The sequence below is a fragment of the Canis aureus genome, chromosome 32 (assembly GCF_053574225.1).
Source record: "Canis aureus isolate CA01 chromosome 32, VMU_Caureus_v.1.0, whole genome shotgun sequence".
NCBI classification, from domain to species: Eukaryota; Metazoa; Chordata; class Mammalia; order Carnivora; family Canidae; genus Canis; species Canis aureus.
The window spans coordinates 38,625,801-38,641,357 of record NC_135642.1 but is presented as its reverse complement, the minus strand read 5'-3'; the positions used below and the strand labels follow the sequence as shown (position 1 = coordinate 38,641,357).

Genomic DNA, 15,557 nt, shown 5'->3' with positions numbered 1-15,557 from the left:
ACACTTCCTTGTCAGTGATGGTGGCTGTGAAGCTTCTGGAAAGAGCCAAGTTAAAGGGGCTCAGAAGTACCGTAACGGGGCAGGTGTGGGTGAGGCAGCCAGGAGGTGTGAGAGGTGACCTGGAACAGGGCCGGGGGCTGGGCGAGCAGAAGGCCCGTATTGATAGACCAGAGAGGAGAAGGCGTGGACTGCGGGGCTTGGCTCTGGCTTCCGATTCCAGCTGGTGGGAGCAGGGGGTGCTTCAGGCTCAGTCTGGGGTGTGGTGAGGGTGGCCCCCTGACCAGCTCCTCTCTCGGGGTGCAGGACAGTGACGGAGACAAGAGTGACGATCTGGTGGTGGACGTTTCCAACGAGGTGAGCACGGACGGGCCCAGGCTACAGTATGCTCGGTTTGGGGTGGTTTCAGGCGGTTTCTCCCCTGACTGAGAGCTGCTGGGTCCCGCCTGCTGTACCAACACTGCTGGCAGCCTGAGCGGGGTGGCGAGGCCTCTGGTGTCGGGGCATCAGGCTGGTCAGGAGGAGGAGGGCAGGGCTTGGCTGCATGGTGGCTGGGGTTCCTGGGATGGAAAACCCGGGGGGAGAGCACAAGCACGCCCCAAAGATCTCCGGCGAGGGCCAGCTCCTGCTCCCCGTGGTCCTCCAGGTCCACTCCATTCTCCCACCACCCCCTGGGACCTTGAGGCTGTAGGGGTCCTGAGGCCCCACTGCCCAGATTGGAGTCCTGAACTTGGGTTTGATCCTGGGCTGGTCACCGTCCCCGACCCCCGCCAGGCCCGTCTCCCATCTGTGGGATGAAGGGGTGAGACCAGATTTGTGAGAACTAGTCATCCCCGCTTTGGGGCCCTCATCCCTCTCAGCCAAACTCTTCTCCCCATCAGTGTGTGCACTCCCTTCCCGTCCCCAGCGCAGGGAAGGCTCCCGGCTGGTTGTTGTCTTTACTGCATCTCTGCACCCTTTGTGCTTTTAGGACCCAGCGACACCCCGGGTCAGCCCGGCACACTCCCCTCCTGAAAATGGGCTGGACAAGGCCCGAGGCCTGAAAAAGGATGCCCCCACCAGCCCTGCCTCAGTAGCCTCCTCCAGCAGCACACCTTCCTCCAAGACCAAAGACCTTGGTCATGTACGTGGGGGTTGCCTCTGGCACCGCAGAAGCAGAGGGCTAGGGCAGGTGGGGTGGAGGAAGAAGGTTCTAGAAAAGGGACAAACTGGAGTGGTCGTAATTGGAGGGCAGAGGGGTGGAGTACAGAGAACACGGATTGGGGTGTGGCCCCCCCCCGTTCAGATACTGGCTTTCCCCACTCACTGGCTGGGCCCTGTGGTACCAGTTCATGTTTCCAAGCCTCGGTTACCGCATCTGTAAAATGGGAACCATCACCGTAGTCCCTGCCACGTAAAGTTGGGTGAGAATTGAGGGGCTTTTGGGCAGGAGATTGCAAACTGGAGCTGGCACTGGGTGTTGTGGCCAGCTCCCAAGTGCCCAGCTCTTGAGAGAAAGGAATCTTCCGATCTTCTCTCTTCAGAATGACAAATCCTCTACCCCTGGGCTCAAGTCCAATACACCTACTCCGAGGAACGATGCCCCGACTCCAGGCACCAGCACGACCCCAGGGCTCCGGTCAATGCCGGGCAAACCTCCAGGCATGGACCCGATAGGTATAATGGGTAGGCACGATGGGGCTGGGTCTCCGTGCTGGGGGGGTGGGGTGTTCCCCCGGGTCGGGGTCAGAGCTGCATGGACCGGCTGGAGCACCAGGCAGTGTGTGGGAGTTGGGGCCCAGGGCCCGCCTCCAAGGAGACTCCGTGGTCAGGTTTGAGGAGGACGTGGACACCTGGTGTGTTAACACTGGTGGCAGGGCCTTCCGGGGCACTGTTGGACTCGGCGTGTGGCAGGAGCTTCAGACGGGCCAGGACCCCCAAGGTCTGACCCCATCTGCATCATTAGTTCCGTGAGACTCTGAGCCAACCCCCTTCTCTGGACCTCCGTGTCCTGCTCTGTAAAAAGAGATGGGCACCACCCTCAGCTTGAACCTTCTTGGACTGTGAGGACCTGGACCTTGGACCAGGTTGATGGGTTCAGTCCAACTGCCTGGAACAGGCAGCTTTTGAGTGCAGAAGACCTGCAGCTGGGCTGGGAGGCATCGTGGTGGCCCGAGCTTTGTCCGGGTCGGGAGGGGCGGGCACGCTCCCCCTGAGGGTTTCCCCCCCGGTTGACGTCCGCCTCCTTGCAGCCTCGGCCTTGCGCACGCCCATCTCCATCACCAGCTCCTACGCGGCCCCCTTTGCCATGATGAGCCACCACGAGATGAACGGCTCGCTCACCAGCCCGAGCGCCTACGCCAGCCTGCACAACATCCCGCCGCAGATGAGCGCGGCCGCCGCCGCCGCCGCCGCCGCCTATGGCCGATCGCCAATGGTGAGCTTTGGAGCTGTACGTAGACCTTTTGGCTCCTTTTGGGGGGACTGGGCAAGAAGCGGGGAGGTGGTGGAGGTTGTTAGGCAGCTGCCTCTGGGATAGACTGTTTATTAGGAAAAGAAAAGGAACGTAGACTTTGGGGTCGGTAGACCTGGATCCCCACCCCCTGCTCACCCCGGTAGTCGTCTTGTGACATCACACAACTCAGCCCTCCCACCCTGCCTACCCGGTGGGGGTGTCTTTTTCCATCTGAGAAATGGGGCTGCTCCCTCTTTTTTCTGGGCTCTGTGGGGATGGGAACCCCAACATGAGTCCAGTGACTTCCACGTAGCCTGGGTTTGGTAAAAGAGGCTGCTCGCATACCAAGAATGAGTTCAGATTTGGGTCGGCAGAGAGGGGCTCTTTTCCAGGAGACGGTTTCTCTCCTGGGCGGCCTCCTCCCCATGTGATGGGCCTACTGAATGCCAGGGGCAGGAATGAAGTGGGGTTGCCCCAGAGAGCTGAGGGTGTGGGGATCAAGAATACTGGCTCAGAGTTGGGGGGTCTGGACTGCCCCTGTCTCTGCCACCTGTCCTGGGCCAGACACTTGCTGCCCGGGGCAAGAGGGAAAACAGGCCCTCCTCTGCTTGGCCGTCTTCGGGTCTTGAAGAGGCAGCTCTGTGTGGGCAGGACCTAGGATGTGGTGAGGGAAGAGGCCGGGGGCGGGACGCGTGGTGGCCTCCCTCACTAAAGGCTGGCCTTGTCTTGACTTACAGGTTGGCTTTGACCCTCATCCTCCCATGCGGGCCACCGGCCTGCCCTCAAGCCTCGCCTCCATTCCTGGTGGAAAACCGTAAGTTCTGTGTTCACTGCATGCTGCCTGGGGAAAGCACACAATCCCCCTCCCCCGTCCCCACTACCTGAGAAGCTGTCTGCCCTCTAGAGGTGCTCCCAGACCAGGTGGTAGCCCCAGGAAACGGCTGCCTGGCCACACTCCCCATCAGCCCTGGGGCTCCTGCTGAATGGGAGGCGAGGGTGTTGGGGAACGCTGCATCGAATGGGGCCTCCATAGCCAAGTGATGTGAGCTGCCCTGGCCTCAGGAGCTCCTCTGGGTTTCAGCTGCTGGAAACACCCCCCAGCGGGCACCCACGGTGCCCTAAACAGCAGGAAGACGGTGCTGGCTCACCCCAGGCTCCGTGATTCACCCTCGAGGAGCAGACATATTTCCCTCCCTCTTACCCCTGGGCTCGTAAAGGAAAGGGTCACCTTCAAGCTGAACCCTTCCCAGGGGGATTCGTAGATGGTAAGAAAGGACACTCCAGGGCACATGTGAGGCTAATCACATGGTCTGGAGCCGAGGGTGTGTGAACAGGAGCAGAAGTCAAGCCTGGGATCGTAAGCAAGTCCCCTCCCTTGGGAGAGTCAGGCCAAGAAGGTTGGGGTTACTGGGTTCCCTAAGATTTGGGGACTGGGGCCTGGAGGTGGGCCAGTCGGGATGGTGCTGTCTGACCTGGGCAGGACTCTGGCGGCTGAGCGGATCGGAGGTGACACAAGGGACGTTCGCCCTTTCAGAGCGTACTCTTTCCACGTGAGTGCCGATGGGCAGATGCAGCCCGTGCCCTTCCCCCACGACGCCCTGGCCGGCCCCGGCATCCCACGGCATGCCCGGCAGATCAACACGCTGAGCCACGGGGAGGTGGTGTGCGCCGTGACCATCAGCAACCCCACGCGGCACGTCTACACTGGTGGCAAGGGCTGCGTGAAGATCTGGGACATCAGCCAGCCGGGCAGCAAGAGCCCCATCTCCCAGCTGGACTGCCTGGTGAGGACCCGGGACTACAGGCCTCCCTGGCTGGCGGAGGGGCAGCCCTGGCCGGGCCGCGGAGCAAGCCGGCTGACCTCTTGGGGCCTGGGTTTACCATCTTTAAGTGGAGATGATTCCGAACTTTCTGGGGTTTGTGACGAAATGCATGAAAGATTGAAGGGTTGTGGATGAGGGAGGGGTCGGCCTGACACCTGCCGTGAGTGAGGGCCGGATGTGAGCCAGGGTGGGGAGAGTGCTTGGTGCCACTGGGTGGCCCGAGCTCAACGTTGCCCCCTTCTCCCTCCAGAACAGGGACAACTACATCCGCTCCTGTAAGCTGCTCCCCGACGGGCGCACGCTCATCGTGGGCGGCGAGGCCAGCACGCTCACCATCTGGGACCTGGCCTCGCCCACACCTCGCATCAAGGCCGAGCTGACGTCCTCGGCTCCCGCCTGCTACGCCCTGGCTATCAGCCCCGACGCCAAAGTCTGCTTCTCCTGCTGCAGTGACGGGAACATTGCTGTCTGGGACCTGCACAACCAGACCCTTGTCAGGTGAGGCTGCGATGGGGAGCAGGGGGTGCTCATGCTCGGAAAGGTTGCGCTGGTCGTAATGGGGACCGGCCTGTCCGAGGGGCTGATGGCCGTGGGGTGGCCACAACGGGGTGGGCTAGGACACCTGGGTGAGGAGACCGCCTGGCCTGCCTTGTGCGAGGGGGCGGCCACCTGTCGGGTGCTCGGCCTGGGCAGAGGATGGAGGAGAGCTGCAGAAGGTTCTGGGAAGAGGGGAGCGTGGAATTCAGAGCAGTGGAGACCAGCAGAGGGGGAGGACTGAGGAAGGAGGGAAGGCATGGGGACCAGGTCAGAGCAGTGTCACGTGGTGGTTATCGCGGGGCCTCGGGAGCAGCGGCCCAGTGTGACTGCCCCCGTTACAGCCTCGTGCAAGTCACTCAGCTCCCGGGTCTCCGTTTCCCGTGTGTGAAGCGGGCACGGTGAGGGCCGTCCTCGGAGTTAGCGCACCGTGCGGGGCAGTGTGCCTGCCCCTGAGTTGGCTGTCGGTACACACTGGCTGTCTTTGTGGCTCGTAGGAGCATCCCGCTTGTGTGTGGCCTCGGCCCGGCCCGGGCATGGGGAGAGGACCTGCCTGTGGGAGGAGACCCAGGCCCAGCTCCGCTGCAGGCTCACCATGGTCCACCCCCTTCTGGGCCTCAGTTTTCTCTTCTGCTCAGACACAGCTCCCTTGGATGGCTGCCAACTTGGCAGTCGGTTCCGTAGGATTCACCCCGTCTCCCTGCTTGGCCTTTGTAGGCAGTTCCAGGGCCACACGGATGGGGCCAGCTGCATAGATATCTCCCATGATGGCACCAAGCTGTGGACTGGAGGCCTGGACAACACCGTGCGCTCCTGGGACCTGCGGGAGGGTCGGCAGCTGCAGCAGCATGACTTCACGTCCCAGGTGAGCGCTCCCCTCCCCTCCCCCAGGGCAGCGTGTTCCCTTCCCTTCTGGGGTCCCGATGGCTGGGTCAGGGGACAGGGGGCCCTCACAGCTGGCCATTGCAGATGGACCTGAGACCAACCTCAGCCAGCTTGGAGGGCTTCCTGGAGGAAGCGGCAATAAAGTAGAACTGACAAGGCCCTGGAGTTGGGCATACTCGACCCAGCTGCTCAGATCCGATTCTCGGCTCTGTTGTTGAGCACTGTGGCCTTGGTTTTCTCCCTCGTGGGATGGGCATAGTAGTAGCTCCTTTGTAGGTCTGGCGTGAGCACCTAAGGTGGTCCCTCTCAAAGCCTTAGCCGTAGCCTGGCTCAGAAAATGTCTTATGAGCATTGGGGAGCCTGATTCTCCGTCATCGTTTGTGTTACTCATTTAAATATTTTAGCTGTATGTGTGTAATATTTCAGTGTTTTTTTTCAGTTTTTTTTTTTTTTTTTTTTTTTTAAGGAAGGCAAAAGTCACAGTAACTTTGAAAGAGAAATGCCTGTGGCATCTCTGAGTTGGAAGGCTGGCTCTGCCGCTTACATTCTAGTCAGCAATCTCTGAACCTCTAATTCCTCGCCCCTAAGAGGCATTTCGGGGATGAGGGAGAAGGGGGTGCTTGGCCTTGAAAAGGGCACGTGGGGAGGTGATGGGGGGGCAGGAGGCCCCTGCGCTCCGGGGGTCTTTGAGAGGAGAGGCCCCTGGGGCCCCAGTGCGGGGCGGGGTGTGGGGCCGGGGAGCTGAGCCTGCACCGCCCCTTGCAGATCTTCTCACTGGGCTACTGCCCCACCGGGGAGTGGCTGGCCGTGGGCATGGAGAGTAGCAACGTGGAGGTGCTGCACCACACCAAGCCTGACAAGTACCAGCTGCACCTGCATGAGAGCTGCGTGCTGTCCCTCAAGTTCGCCTACTGCGGTGAGCCTCAGGGAGCCCGGGCAGCCTGGCCTGCCCGCTGTGTGGATGAGGGACCCGGGGGAGCCGTGGCTTGGATGGAATCCAGCCTCCTGACCCCGACCGACCGCTGTCATGCCCCCTGCCCTGCCCCCCTGTCCGCATCCAGGGGATACCAAATGCCCAGGAGGCCAGGTCAGAGCCAGCGGTTGCTGGCCTGGGGCAGAGGAACAGCGCTCAGCCTCCCGGCCCTTCCTCCAGGCGCTGAGGCTGCTGGGAGGCTCGGCTGTCTCCTCTGCTGACCGGCTGTGCAACCCCAGGCACAGGCCCCTCCATGGCTTGGGGGGGCAGCGCGCGTTAGCACAAGCCGAGCCCTGGCAGCGTGCCTGCCGACCCCCAGCTGCAGCTCACTCTCCAGGCCTCAGGGTGCTGCTGTTTCTAGTGCCTCTGCCGCCTTCTGATAGCAAAACCGAGAAGGGTCAGTGGACTGATGGCTCGAAAATGTACCTTGTGGGGAAGCGTGATGTCTGTGATCAGCTGCACATCCTCCCTCTCCCCATCCCGGCCGCGCCCTTGCCTCCCCTCCCCCGTGATTACAGAGAAAGGCGTCCTGTGGGTGTCTGTGAGTCAGGGGTGTCGCTTGCGAAATGCCCCCTGCCAGCCGAGAGTCCAGCTCAGCGCTGGTTGGCAGTTCACACCACGTCTCCAGGGTGTGAGCCACAAAGCGAGCCACAAAGCTGATGCTCCCTTTGCCTCCCTTTGCCTCCCGCCTGCAGGCAAGTGGTTCGTGAGCACTGGGAAAGACAATCTCCTCAATGCCTGGAGGACGCCGTACGGAGCCAGCATATTCCAGGTACCACACACCACCCGGGCGCCCCAGAGCTCTGCCCATGGGGATGGGGGTGGTGGGAGGCAAAGCAGGACTTGCCCTGGGCCCTCCCAGCCCCTACCTCATGGGGGGTCCAGAAGGGGTTCCCCAGAGCCAAGGCCTTGGACACACAGCGGGACACACGCTGCTGCCCGTGGCGTCTGACACGTAGGGCGAGGGCTTTTAAGTGGGTAGAGGGGTGCTGCTTGTAGGATTTCTAGAGCAAGGGGGAGTCAAGTTATGCTCTTGGCTCTGGCCTGTGCACTGAGCACTCACAGGGGCACTGGTCGGGCTCTTTTCAGAGCAGTGTTACCTGGTGTTCAAGTAAGTCTGTGCTTCATCTCAACACCTCAGTGTAAGGAGTGAGGAGGGGCAGGAGAGGAAGGGTCTGGAAAGAGGTGGGAGAGCGGGAAGAGGCTTTTCATGATTTTTCAGGATCTGGGTCCCAACATAACACTGTGCTCGTGTGCTCCCAGCCGACAAGCCGCTTCTGGGGGGTCGACACTGGGTGGGAGTGTGTGGCGTCCAGTGTGTCACGTGTAGCCATCAGAGTCTCCATAGTTACACTGGATGCTTCGGGTCGGGTGTAGGTCTCTCCGTAGCTCGGCAGGCTGAGGCTCTGGCCCGCCGACGCCCGCGCCCTGCTCGCGAGTGCTCCTACCTGTCTGTAGGTAAACGCCAAGGAGAAGGCCGTGTTCCGGTGTCCTCTTTGGAGCCATACCACTCTGAGATACCCGGGGTCCCGTTAATGAGCTTTCCCTGGTGGAAAGGCCGGAGGACAGGGCATCTGTCCCTGAAAGTGCCTCTGCAGGCTGCATTGGGAGGCCCTGCTGGGCGCACTGGGGGCTGGAGCTCCGGGGCCACCTGCAGAGGAGGGGGTGAAAGGCGGATAGCTCATCCGCTTGGGAATCGTGCTGAGTTCCAAGAAAGTGAATTCCTGCCTTTTTCTCCCCCCTCCCCCACCCTCCCGCCTGTCCTCGCCGCCTCCGCCATCCAGTCCAAGGAATCCTCGTCTGTCTTGAGTTGTGACATTTCGGCGGATGACAAATATATTGTAACAGGCTCTGGTGACAAGAAGGCCACGGTTTATGAGGTCATCTACTAAAGCAGGACTCTCACAGGGCTGTCAGACTCCGGGAGAAACGGACTCGGCGGTGACAGGGCCACCCCGCGAGGGGCCCCGAGGTGGCGGAGGCTGGCGGCGGGCGGCCGGGCGGTCCAGGGCTGCGCTCCGGCAGGCCGAGAGGGCGTGCCCTCCGCGCCCTGGACCCCCGCCCCCGGGCACGGACTCCGAGGGATGGCTCTCCTCCCCCGTCCACAACCCTGGCAGATGCTACAAGTAGATTTCTTTGGAGGCTTGGGGCCGCGGCCCCCCACGGACCCCCCCCTCGTGAATCTCCCGTCTTTCCTTCCCGTTTCTTGGGCTCTGTCCCCCCCCCACCCCGCCCTGGGTCGGGGACACCGGAGCGGACCACGTGTTTGTGCTGGGGGAGAGGGGGGGGAACCTCATTTTCCCCGATTGTGCGGCGCACAACATTTGTGAAAAAATGTAAATAACAGACTCGTCTATCTCGGACTGGTCAGTGGGGGAGGAGGCCCCTTCCCACCGAGAACGCTAGCGGGAAGCGCTAGCCGTGTACTTCGCCTGCTGTATTTGTAACCCACTCGTGGTGGTGGCTTTTTTTTTTTTTTTTTTTTTTTTTAAGGGACATCCCCATCTGAGAAGGGGAGGCCGGGGAGGGCGAGCCCAATGGAGGGGGGCGAGGAGCAGAGGAAGGGAGCTACTGCAGGTGACCAGACTGAGCGGGAGGGGCCCCCCCGACACCTGTGCTCCCCGCGGACTTGGGGGGCTGCCCAGGGCCTGTCGGGACCCGCGGGGGCTGCGCCCACGGCCGGGCAGTGCGTGCGCGGGGCCAGCCCGGGCTGACGAAGGTTGGATCCTCTGCGGCCTCCTGCGCTCCCCTCGCTCTCTCTCAGGGGTCCCGCTCTCTCTCTCTCTTTCCTTCTGGCCTCTCTCTCTCTTTGGTGCGCACTTGGTCACGGTGATGAGAGGTGGAGGTGCAAAGGAGCTCCACCCCTGGCCCTTCTTGATCTTCGGACACAACCTTAAAAGGAAAAAAAAGTTAGCGGAAAGCCTAGCGACTCAGCTCAGGGAGCTACCAGAGCAAACTAGCAACTGATGTGGGTGCTTTTTTTTTTTTTTTTTTTAATTTGAATAAAAAGAATTAGAATCGCTGTCCTTTATAAAATGCCTTCTCCCCCCTTCCTGCCTCTGATCCCCGTCCTCCTCTCTCCCCCGAGGGGACGAGTGTCATCATCCCACTTGGGTTGTGAGTCCCGAGGGATGGTCTCCCCTGGCCCGGCCCTGGGCAGCACAGTGGGGCCGAGGGGACCCGGGGGGTCGGGTGGGGACGCCGATCCTGACACTGTGGCCACTCCTTGTGCTTTGTCTCTTTTGGTACCAAAATGTTCCGAGGTATTAGGATTTGGGTTTGGTTTGTTTCCCCCCCGCACCCCCCCACACCCCCGTTTTCTTGGTCTTTTTTTTTCCTTCTTCTTCTTCTTTTAAGGAAAAGCTAAAGGCCGGTGTGAGTCCTGGTGGTGGGCTCTCCGTGGATGTAGCATATGGAAGATAATTTTGATACTGCATTTTTATGGATTATTTTATAATGTGTGATTCTTTCTGGAGAGAAGGAAGGAAGGGGCCCCAGTGGAAACTGCTGGTCTTCAGTGATCTTGCTCCAGGCGAGCAGCTCCCCCGTCGTGACCCAGAGGCCACCGAGACTGGCCCGGGCACCGTGTACCTTTCCGAGGTTGGGGAGGGGCCCTCTAGAGTATTTCTCTGTCTTTCTCTGGGTCTCAGATGTTCATCTGCCGTGTCTTGTTAAGGCTCTAGCCACAAGGGAGGGTGAGGGTAGAAGAAAGTTGATTCCTGAAGAAAAAAAGAAAATGAAAAGTCATTGTAATGAGCTGTTTTTATATTTTTAAAAGTTGCTATTTAAAGGTTGGTTTGATTGTTGTGTTTTAATTGCCTCCACACCACCCCCCCCCGCCACCCATTGGTCAGTCAGTCCTCCCCAAGAAGAGGCCTGGGGCCACTGTCCATCACCCTCATGCCCTGCCTGGATTCTGGGTGATGTCCTATGTCCTCCCTAAACAGGAGCTCTTCTCATTTCAAAGCACTTCCCGTGCTGCCCCCAACCCCTCAAAGTCTGATCAAGACCCCTGAAGGTGTGATCTTGCAGGATGGTGAGGGGGGACTGTGCTCCATGCCTCCCCAAACTCCGAGGAGTGGCGGTTAGGAGTTGGGATTTCCTCTGGACATGTGGACAGGACAACGTTCCCTGAGGCGAGGACCGCAGGTGTCCACCAAAGTCTTAAGACAGCCGTCAGTGCAAAATTTGTTGGCAAAAAGATGAGATGGAAAGAACTTCAAGTGTCTGTGAACATCTGGACTCTGGAAACCTACACCATCTTAAATTTAAAGTTAGATGTTGTAAGGAGGACTTCAATCTCTAGTTCACAAAGGGGTGTTTGCAGAAGGGGTACGGTAGGAGATGCAGGCCAGTGCCCCCGGGGAGGCAGGGCTGGGCTAGGGTGCTCCCTAGGCTCTGGGATTTCCTGCACCCCTTAAGAGAATTGTCTCCTAAAGCTGGAGACTGACATGGTTTCCAGCTCCTTATTTGGTCAAAGTCCTTCTAAATCACGATTGCACACACACACACACACACAAAAGGGATAATTTAACATTTTAAAAAAGGAATTACAATTGGATAAAAAGCACAGTCTTTGTTAGTCTAGGAAGACAGCTGGACCGCATGCACAGAGGGGTTGTCCAGCTGGCGGAGATGTCCACTCAGGCTTCTGGAGGAGAAGCTTCCAGCAGGTAGGAGGAGGAATGCTGATCTGAGGCCGCAGTGTGGCTAACAGCTCTGTATTGATTGCGTGGACTTCAGTAAAACATCACACTCCTCTCCACATTTATGCATTGAAGCCGAGGGCTAGAGGGCCAGATGGGGGGCTCTGGCCAGAAAATTCTGGGTGTGCCCAGGACCCGCCCGGGGATTGCCCACCAGTGCTGAGATAGGAGTTGGGCTTGCAGGCCTCGATGAGAGGAACAGGAACCGGTCTATCAGAACGCTCACCTCCAGTGTTGTCCCGGCAGAGGTGGCTACGACCATTTCTGAGAAGAGGGGGTAACCTCTGGAAAGTGGTACCCAGAATTCCCGGGCACGGTCAAGGAGTTAGAGCCGGCCAAGAATTGGTCTCAATCACAGATGCTCACAGTCGAGGGTGGGGAGACCACACAGCCCCTCGTTTGTGTGAGCGCTGGTGGCAACACAACCCTGGGCACCAGCCCCAAGTGCCTTGCCTGCTGCCTGTTGTCACCACCACTGTCCCTTATAACAACTCGCCAAGCCTCTCCAGGCAGGTTGTCCTGCGTGCTTCCTCCTCTGCTTCTCACCCAGTTGGTGAGAAACCCCAAATCTCCATCCCGCTGCAGGTGAATCTGCATTTCATGGGTCCCTCTGCTGATCCCTCGGCACTTGGGCACTTGCACGCTTGTGAGGCGCTCTTCTAGTCCAAGGTGAGGGGCCCGCTCACAGCCAAGGGACCGCCTGCTTCCGCAGGACCCCCAGGGTCACCTCTGTCTCCTCCTCACCCCCTTGACAGCATTTTCCAAGTCCCCACTAACCTTTCCCTGCAGAAACGCAGGCCCGATCGATCCTGGCATTGGCCACACTTCGCCGCACCTGCCTATCTGCCTCGCTAGACTAGCTTCCCCGGAGGGCAGCGCCCAGGAAGTCGGTGGCCCTGGGCGGTCCTGGTGAATAAATGCTGAGCTTTCCCCTGCTGCAGCTGATCCTATTTCTCTGGCAGCAGGGCATCTGGATGCTCGTAACTGAAGCCCCGAAGTGAACAGACTTACCGAGTTCTTTCAACTCTGCCCTTGCTCAAAGCAGGAAGATTTTTTTTTCAAAACGGGGGGGCATGGTTGTGAGAAGGCAGCTCTCATGCTTTAAGTCCCTGTCAGATTAGGTACAGACGTCCAGGTCATCCCAGGCCACAGCTGACCAGGCCACCCCTCCTGGCCTCTCTGAGTCCCTGCCTGTCCCCTTTTCCCCATAAGCTGCTCAATTGCAGCACAGGCAGTGACGCTCCTAATCTTAGGGTGTCTGAGAAGGTATAGAGATCAGCTCTCTGGATAGTGCAGCTGGACAGATCCTTAGCAAGACTGCTAAATACTATAACCTGGCCACCAAATTATTTTATGATGATGGAGTATACTTTTTGTTTTTGTTTTTGTTTTTTGTTTTTTCAAGAACACCATGCTTGAAAATGAACATTATTTATAAGGTAAAGTATTGCAAACATGGTTAAACCTTTTAACAATTAAATGGTTATGCACCATTTTATTTTTCTTAGGATAACTGTAAAATACACTCTAAAAAAATTCCAGTACCCACGAAATATTTTTTCCTAAAAAATATTTTATTTGACAGCACTAGTAGGGTGAGGAGCAGATAGAGGGAGAAGCAGTCTCCCTGATGAGCAGGGAGCCTAAAATGGGGCTCAATCCCAGGACACCTGGGATCATGACCTGAACCAAAGGTAGATGCTCAACTGACTGAGACACCCAGGTGCCACCCTCATTCAGCATTTTTAAACATTACACTAAAATTGGACCTTTGGTATTTGAAGAGGTATCTATACTGAGCCCTCGATTTTGTGAATGGGACAATTAAAGTTCAGAAAGGGCAAGAGACCATGAGTGACCCAAATCACATCTCCCTCTCCCCTTAAAACCCTAGCGTACTCTTGGGGAGGGCAGAACTGAATGATGTTTGGAGAATTAGAATCCAGAGGGTGAGGGCTGCTGCTCCTTCAACAGTATGGGTGAAAAATTTTCTCATTTTTCCAAGAAAAATGGAAACCAGCCTCCTCCCTTGAGAACCTAGAACTCATCCATTTATCCACCCATCTGTCAAGCTATCCTTGTCTCCACTCATCCATCCAACCAACATATTTGTAGTGAAAATCTAATATAATAGGCATGGTTCAAGGTGATGGAATGCAAAGATCGGTAAGACCTAATGCTTACCCTCACAGAACTTTCTCAGCCAGAGGTAGAAAAGAAGCAATACCAGGGGCAGAGGAAAAGATCGATGACCTCAGTCAGGGCCCAGAAAACATGGTGTGCTCACCCTGACTCCAACTCCGTTCTCTCCCAGGCAGATCAAAGAGGGCAAGGTTGATGGCTCAGAAGTGGGCTCTGGGGACCTTCTGGACTGTAGAGGCCAGATGAAAGTCAGATGGGACCGGGGCTTCGTCTCTCCTTGATATGATAGCTGCCTGGTGCAAGCATTTGCTGACAACAGGTTACATGGTTTGAAAAAAGCAGGCCTGGAATTTTCAATTCCAGCAAATGAAACAGCAGGCTAATAAGGATTCCCTTTAACTTTGTGGACACAGAGACATGATGGATAAAATTAAACTGAAAACAATTTTACTAGCTTAACCTAAAAAGAAGAAAGAAAAGAAGAAAGGATGGAAGAAAGGAAGGAAGGGGAATCCTTTAATGTCATAAATATAAAAGCTTTAAAGGCAGGGTAGGGAGCTCCCAAGCTCAGAACTATTCCCTAAAATTACACAGAGCAAAAATTGACAAAATTACAAGGAGGAACAGGAGCCTTTGACATCCCACTAACAGAAACTGGTAGATCAAGCCAAGAGTAATGTATAAGGATGTAGAAGACGCGAACAGCATAATTTGCAAGCTTGAGCCATCAAACCCTACAACTATTGAAGAACTTGGATTATTTTCCAGCACACCCAGAATACTTAGTTTTATCAATCAAAGGAGCAGATGAGGCATTTTACAAAATTCAATCCCCATCCATGACTCTTCCTAAAGCACCAAACTAGGAATGAAAGAAAGTGTCTTTAACCTGACAATGGATAGCTAAACCAGACCAGTGGCCCAATAATAGTGGTTATGTTTTAAAAGCATTGGTTTAAAGTCAGAAAGGAAAAAAAAAAAAAAAAAAAAAAACCCCAGAATAATCATTACTGCTTCTATTCAACATCGTTCTGGAAGCTCTAGCCAGCGTATTAAGACAAAAATAAAAGAGTAAACAAGGTAAAATGAGTGAAATAACTTTTAAAAAGCTGTAATTATTTACAGATAATATGGATGTATACATAAAACATATACAAACAAATAAGAGAGTTTAGCCAAGTTGCTGGATCCAAGATAAATATTCATTAATCAACTGCATTCCTATTCATAAGCAATAACCAATTAGAAAAAGTAAGATAAAAGAATGTATTTTACAATAGCAACAAAACCTACTCATGAATAGATCTTAGCAAAGCTGCACAAGACCTTTATGAAGAAAAATGTAAATTTTTATTGAAGGAAATATTTTCGAAAAGACCTACATGGATCATTTGTTATACCATATTCATTGATGAGAAAATCCAATTTTATTTCAAATGCTGTCTTTCCCAGAAACCTATAATGCAACATTAAACAAAATCCAACCAGGATGTTTTCTACATAATAGATACACCGACACTAAAATTTGTCTGAAGAGTAAAGGTCTGAAAAATAGCAAGTATAATTTTGAAGAGGAATAAGAAAGGAGGACTTGTCCTCCAGAGATTAAGACATTGTAAAGCTACAGTCAGCAGTTGGTGGGTTCAGAGACAAACAGACCAATGGAAAAGAATGAATCCCATAAATAGACCCCCGTATAAATAAGAATCCAACTATGACCCACGTGGCATTTTGTGTCAGTGGAGAAAAGCATTTGTGGGTAGTTCTAGGACAACAGGCCATCTTTATGGAGAGAAGATGGATCCCTACCTCATATCCTCCACAAAAATAAACTCTAGTGGGATTAAAGTCTTTAAACTTGTAAGGATAAAATATTGGAAAACAGCCTTAGGGGCATGAGGAGGGAAAGGATTATAGAACAGGGCACAGGAAGTTAAAGCTATAATGAAGAAAAAGAAAGATCAACTTGATTATGTTAAAAATTTAAGCACCTATATAGGGACACCTGGGTGGCTCAGCGGTTGAGTGTCTGCCTTTAGCTCAGGGTGTGATCCCAGGGTCCT

At 55.7% G+C, this 15,557-nt stretch overlaps 1 protein-coding gene across 19 annotated transcripts in view; it reads left to right on the top strand.

Annotated features, from left to right (window-relative positions):
- TLE3 (TLE family member 3, transcriptional corepressor) overlaps positions 1-15,557 on the top strand; it is a 68,037-nt gene that overhangs the window by 36,608 nt on the left and 15,872 nt on the right. For 6 of the 19 annotated variants that reach the window (XM_077881706.1, XM_077881702.1, XM_077881694.1 and 3 more), the window contains exons 10-19: positions 304-354; positions 968-1,120; positions 1,521-1,662; positions 2,229-2,428; positions 3,169-3,245; positions 3,912-4,215; positions 4,505-4,752; positions 5,506-5,653; positions 6,439-6,589; positions 7,342-7,418. In XM_077881706.1, the coding sequence (XP_077737832.1) occupies positions 304-354; positions 968-1,120; positions 1,521-1,662; positions 2,229-2,428; positions 3,169-3,245; positions 3,912-4,215; positions 4,505-4,752; positions 5,506-5,653; positions 6,439-6,589; positions 7,342-7,418 (1,551 nt within the window). Of the gene's footprint in view, positions 1-303; positions 355-967; positions 1,121-1,520; positions 1,663-2,228; positions 2,429-3,168; positions 3,246-3,911; positions 4,216-4,504; positions 4,753-5,505; positions 5,654-6,438; positions 6,590-7,341; positions 7,419-8,430; positions 10,441-15,557 lie in introns of those variants that run through there. The other 13 variants (XM_077881707.1, XM_077881700.1, XM_077881703.1 and 10 more) reach the window with 9 other exon arrangements.